Source organism: Bos indicus x Bos taurus, chromosome 5, assembly GCF_003369695.1.
Source record: "Bos indicus x Bos taurus breed Angus x Brahman F1 hybrid chromosome 5, Bos_hybrid_MaternalHap_v2.0, whole genome shotgun sequence".
NCBI classification, from domain to species: Eukaryota; Metazoa; Chordata; class Mammalia; order Artiodactyla; family Bovidae; genus Bos; species Bos indicus x Bos taurus.
This window is the reverse complement of record NC_040080.1, coordinates 17,350,489-17,356,488: the sequence shown is the minus strand read 5'-3', so window position 1 is coordinate 17,356,488 and position 6,000 is coordinate 17,350,489. Positions and strand designations below refer to the sequence as shown.

Here is a 6,000-nt window from a genome sequence, read left to right as displayed (position 1 = left end):
CCCAGCAGGTCAGATATGCTGCCCCAGACACACCCCGGTTCCAGCAGGCTGAGAGATCCCTCAGTAGGTCAGAGATGCAATCCCAGATACCCCAATCCAGCAGACACACCCTTTATCTCCCCAGTGTTCACACAGGGCTTGTCAGGACCTCAGGATAGCTTCCCACCCAGTGCACCTGTTGGCACCTTCTCCCCTCATCTGGCCCTAAATACAGCTCAGCCCCAATTCTGTCTCATCTCACAGGAGAGGCTATGACTTATGAGAGTTCATATACCAGTCCTAAAAGCCTCTGTCTACTCAGCACTTAGAGCTCAGCACAGAACACATGAAGTTCTGCAGACTCAGAACAGAGACCTGCCCCAGGTTCCCCTCCTCACACCTGCCCCATCTTCTGCCTCCACACACTCTCCCTGGTCCCCAGTTCCCCCTGCAGCCCACCTCTGCGCCTCTGCTCTCCGTCTAAGCAGCTGAGTCACCAGGATGATGAGGACCAGGAAGAGAAGGGCTCCCAGGATGAAGCAGAAGACCCAAGGCAGGAGAAGATGCCAGAGAGAGGATTTGAGGTTGGTCTGGTCCCTAAGCAGAACAGGAAAGAGGGTTGGAGAAGGTCCTGGGCAGAGAAACCCTCTGTGCCATAATTTCCAGGAGCTCTGAACAATGGCGCCCCAGTCTCAGATACAAGTACAGTAACAGTGATTCTCCAGGTCTCCTCCTCAGACAAGCCAACCTCACTCCAGCCAGTGTTGCCCCAAGGCAGAGCCAGGGATTGTCAGGGAGATGCCCTGCCAAAACAGCCTCTGAGGACCCAGCTCATCCCCTCTCCTTGGGCTTCAGGAGACAGAGCATCAAACAGTCCTGGGACCCACACCTCACTGATGAGGAGACACTCAGGGGCAGGTGGGAGATCCTTAGAATCTGCACCATGGGAACCAGACCCACTTGGACCCTGGGCATGAGAACCTTTTGACCCCGGAAACCAGGGTAGGGGAGTTCCCAAACATAACGCCCTGGCTCTTCCTCAACAGCCAGAGGCTCTTCAGACTCTTTCCTCTCCTGAGCTGTCAGAGACCCCACAGAACAGGCCCCAGAATCTCAGTATTCTCCCCTGACTGCAGATGGATCACAGTACCTGCTGTAGTCGGGGGCAAAGATGTTCTTGCACCTAAAGAGAAAAAGAGGACTTTGGGTAAAGGGAATTGGCCAGAATGCATAGCAGCCGTTTTTTCCCTCTTGAGCCTGAAATCACCCCTCAGTCTCCACGACATCAGTGTCTGGTCTTCCTGGCTCCCCTGTCCTAGATCAGAGCCCCAGCACCCGGGATGTCTGAACACAAACTCCCCACCACTCCCGGCCCAGCCCACTGCCCCTGTGCTGCCCCAGCTCACCCAGGGCAGACCCCAAGCCCCTCACTCATCAGAGCACCTCACACCAGCATCCTCCTTGTGCTTGCAGTCACTCTGCCCCCAGGGCTCTGCAGCACAGTCCCACAGGGAGGACTCCTGGCCCCTGCACTGCACCTCGTCCAGCCAGATGCTCCCATTTCCAGGGCCGAATGTCGCAGCCTGCAAGGCTTCCAGGGCCTGGCCACAGCCCAGCTGCTGACACACCACCTTGGCCTCTTCCAGGCTCCAGGAGTCATCCGCACACAGTGCCCCAGGAGCCGCTGTGCCAGACCTCCACCCGCCCTGAGCACTCGGTGTCCTCCTCCCCTGAGTCTCAGCTTCTCTCTGTCTGAAAAGGCAGCAGCCCCTCTTGTGACTGCCCTGGTGGGATGAAGGAGCCCCTGGGAGCCACAGGGGAGGGGGCAGGCCTGACGTACCTGTGCAGGGGGCAGCAGTTGGACAGCTCTTGGGTCTTCCTTCCTGCAGAGGCAACAATGGGAAGCTATAGTTCAGGGACAGCTGTGGGAGGTCTTGTCCCCAAACATGAGTAACTAAGGATTTTTGTCACAGTCAAAATGACAAGAGACCACAGAAGCTTCATCATCTACTTGGCTGAGAGGGTCAGTGCATGTTATCAGCAAGCTGAAATTACTGTATCTAATTAGTTGTTTACCATAACAACAGCAAACAAACAGACACAGAGACAAATACAAATATACACCTACATTTTGTAGACTCAACCAAAACCCATCAGTTAGATTTGAAAATATGAAATCATACTAATGACGTCCTACATGGTTCGCAGTGACACAGAAACAGAGAGTAAGTCACCTGCACACGAGATGTAGGCTTCCTCCTTTGGAAAGCATGAGTTGTAATTCCAAGGGGTCAGAAGGACACTGCCAGAGAGAGGGGTCAGTTCTCTGGCACTGGATTCCATCTACCCAGTGGGGTCTAGAACCTTCCCCTGAGACCACAGAGGTGTTGAGACTTCCACTGTCCCCACACAGGCCAAGCTGACTGCAAGATGATGGACACGGTGACATCATCCATGGGGCTGCGGCAGACACTACCCCCAGGTCCCGTTGTAGAAAACTTCCAGCCACCCAGCACACTCCTGGTCCTCGCTCACCATCCTGAGGCCAGGAACTCTAAGATCGAAAGAGAGGAGACAGGACACAGTGAGGCACCCCACTCAGTGCTCTGGGGTTTTACTCTACCCCAGAATAGTGATCATTCACCCCGACCCAGTGGAGGAGATGCCCACTGGGTGACAAGACTGACTTTTACCTCCCTTTCACCTGACTTTGTCCATTAATGTCTGTACATCTATTTCTACCACAGCAATGTAGAAATAAACAGAGAGGAAGACCAACTGGGCAGCTGCAGTGATGGGAGCTGAATCCTGATTCCCTGACAAAACTTCTAAAAGAACATGTGAAAGAATGTGATGTGGAGAGTGAGGTGGTTGACAGAATAATGGACCCCCAGAGATGTCCACAGTCTAATCCCCAAACCTGTGACAGTTACATTTCAAAAGGGATCTTACAGATGTGATTAATAAGGACCTTGGGATAGAGACATAAAGCTCAAATATTGGTGGATTAACCATGTGAGCCCAGCCTTACACATCTTTAAACTCACTACACTAAGAAATGTATCATCTTTTCTCAGCCCCAGTCAGAGGGAAATGTGAGTGAGAGAGAACAGTTGGAAGAGGCACTGTTGTCTGAAGAAGAATAAAGAGGGCCCTGAGCCAAGAAATGAGGCCACACAGAAACCACAAAAGGCTGGGAAAGGAGTCCTCCCCAGAGACTCCAGGAAGAATGCAGCCTTGTGGACACTTGGATGTTGGCCCACAGAGACCCTAGTTAGACTCCTAGCAAACAGAACTGTAAAGAAAAAATCTGAGTTTGCACTATGCCAGGCTCCTCTGTCCATGGGATTCTCAGGCAAAGAATGCTGGAATGGGTTGCCATGCCCTTCTCCAGGGGATCTTCCTAACCCAGGGATTGAACCTGCATCTTTTACATCTCCTGCAATGGCAGGCAGCTTCTTTACCACTAGCACAACCTGGGAAACCTAGGATTTCCAGGTGTTACTCCCACAGATAACTGCAGAGTGAGCCCTGCTTTCAAGTGTTAACTGTAAGAAACAGCTCTGTCAGGAAACACTACTGAGAATAAAGGACCAGAATCTCAGCTGCTGCAGGAGGAAGTGAAAGCACCCGGTCTTCACGTCTGCTGGAAAGACAGGCTACATAGGAGGAAGCCTCCTTCTCTGGTCCTTTCAGCATCTCTCCATCAGGGCTCAGATCCCTGTCCTCCAGGGCCCCACCCCCTCCCCCAGCCTGTGGACAGTGTGCAGCGCAGACCTGAGCAGATGACCCCCGCGTCCTCCTTGTGTCTGCAGTCGTGCCGCCCCCAGCCCCGGGAAGGGCACCTCCACACGTGGGACTCATTTCCTGTGCAGTTCAGGTCGTCCAGCCAGATGGGCCCTGGCCCTTCCCCAAAGTGAGCTGACCTCGTGGCATTGAGGGCTTCTCCACAGCTCAACTGCCTGCACACCACAAGGGCATCGTCCAGGTCCCAGCCGTCATCACAGATGGTGCCCCAGGAACCCTGGTCAAGGATCTCCACTCTCCCAGCGCAGAGACCTCCTCCGTCCACCAGACGGAGCTGTCTGCTCTCTGAGAAAAGAGAAATGGGACAATGGGGTGGTGACCTCAGGGGTTGAGTAGCATCTTCTCTCCTGTGGGACCCTCACCTGAGCAGTAGGGGGCGCTCTCCTCTGAGGCCGCAGAGCCTGCTGGTTCAGACGCAGAGTCGTTGCACTGGGGGCAGCACCTGGGTCTGGTTTCCTGCAGAAACAGCAACGATCAGGGGTCTGGTTGGGTTGAAGAACAGGAAACTGAATTAAACTAAATAACAACCTAGTGATGGAGTTTGAGATGAAAGCTGTAACAGCAGTGAAGTTATTATAGAGTTCAGTTTCTCCATGGAGAGGTCTGCTTCTGACAGTGCCACAATTTTTGTTTAAGCCAAGCTTTACACTGAGAACGAGTTTAAATAGTGTGTTCTATACCTAAATCTGGAGAAAGCAATGGCACCCCACTCCAGTACTCTTGCCTGGAAAATCCCATGAATGGAGGAGCCTGGTGGGCTGCAATCCATGGGGTTGCTAAGAGTCAGACACGACTGAGCAACTTCACTTTCACTTTTCACTTTTATGCATTGGAGAAGGAAATGGCAACCCACTCCAGTGTTGTTGCCTGGAGAATCCCAGGGACGGGGGAGTCCGGTGGGGCTGCCATCTATGGGGTCGCACAGAGTCAGACACCACTACAGCGACTTAGCAGCATCAGCAGCAGCATGCATTAATCTATATCTAAATAGAAGAAACAAAGCAAAATCTTTTCTGAAAGATTTCTAAAAGTTTTCATCTTCCATGTCTGTCACCAAAAGAAGGAAAAAAAAAAAAAACTCATACAAAAGAGATCAAATGGAAAACCAAAAGGAAAAAGAAGACATTCCCCAAAATTTCCCCAAATATTCAGCTATTAGAGTTACCTGACAGAGAATTTAAATAGCCCTGATTAAAGTGCTCTTAAGATGAATTGACAAAATGTGTTTCTTGGCAGAGAAATTTTAACAACAACAACAAAAAGTTCTAGAGCTAAAAAGCTTAATATTTGAATTTAAGAACTAAAGAATGAATGTATAAGCACATTAGATCAGCATAAGGCAGTTATTAAAACAGAAGATCAGAGGACAAATATTCTATTAGGTTGGTGCAAACATCACTGCGGTTTCAGACCACGAATTTTAAATCATTATAATTAGGCTCAGACATATCTTTATTAATTAAAATAGGAACCATTACAATCAACACATTTTTGCCAATGAGAAATTAGTTTGTTTTTTCCTGTAGTGTAAAGCTGTGCTTTGGGATTTGAGGAACTCTTGGAAAGCATTTTCTGCCTCCTGTTGGTTGTGGAAGCATTTTCTCTGCAAAAAGTTGTCAAGATGCTTGAAGAAGTGGTATTCAGTTGATGAGAGGTCAGGTGAATATGGCAGGTGAGGCAAAACTTCGTAGCCCAACTCGTTAAACTTCTGAAGCGTTGGTTGTGTGATGTGTGGCCAGGCGTTGCCACGGAGAAGAATTGGTAACCTTTCTGTTGACCAATGCCCGACTGCACGTGTTGCAGTTTTTAGTGCATCTCAGTGATTTGTTGAGCATACTTCCAGATGTAATGGTTTTCGCTGGGATTCAGAAAGCTGTAGTGGATCAGACTGGCAGCAAGTTTGGCCTTGGGAAGTGCTTTGCAGCTTCTTCTCAGTCCCACCACTGAGCTGGTCATCGCCAATTGTCATATAAAATCCACTTTTCGTCATAGGTCACAATTCAATTGAGAAATGGTTCATTGTTGTTCTGTAAAATAAGAGAAGATGATGCTTCAAATGACAAGTTTTTTGATTTGTGGTCAGCTCATGAGGCACCCACTTATCAAGTTTTTCACCTTTTGGCGTTTGCTTCAAATGCCAAACGACTGTAGAAAGGTCAACATTCAGTTTCTTAGGCAACTTCTCATGTAATTGTAAAAGGATCAGCTTTGATG

At 49.8% G+C, this 6,000-nt stretch overlaps 1 protein-coding gene across 1 annotated transcript in view; it reads right to left on the bottom strand.

The window, feature by feature from the left end:
* Positions 1-6,000, bottom strand: part of LOC113893400 (antigen WC1.1-like) — a 60,376-nt gene that overhangs the window by 3,070 nt on the left and 51,306 nt on the right. Inside the window, 14 exon segments of the mRNA XM_027543402.1 lie at positions 380-538; positions 541-576; positions 1,130-1,162; positions 1,397-1,640; positions 1,642-1,701; positions 1,703-1,731; positions 1,820-1,858; positions 2,170-2,172; positions 2,214-2,268; positions 2,270-2,407; positions 2,409-2,456; positions 2,458-2,531; positions 3,757-4,071; positions 4,149-4,228. Of these exon segments, the coding sequence (XP_027399203.1) occupies positions 380-538; positions 541-576; positions 1,130-1,162; positions 1,397-1,640; positions 1,642-1,701; positions 1,703-1,731; positions 1,820-1,858; positions 2,170-2,172; positions 2,214-2,268; positions 2,270-2,407; positions 2,409-2,456; positions 2,458-2,531; positions 3,757-4,071; positions 4,149-4,228 (1,313 nt within the window).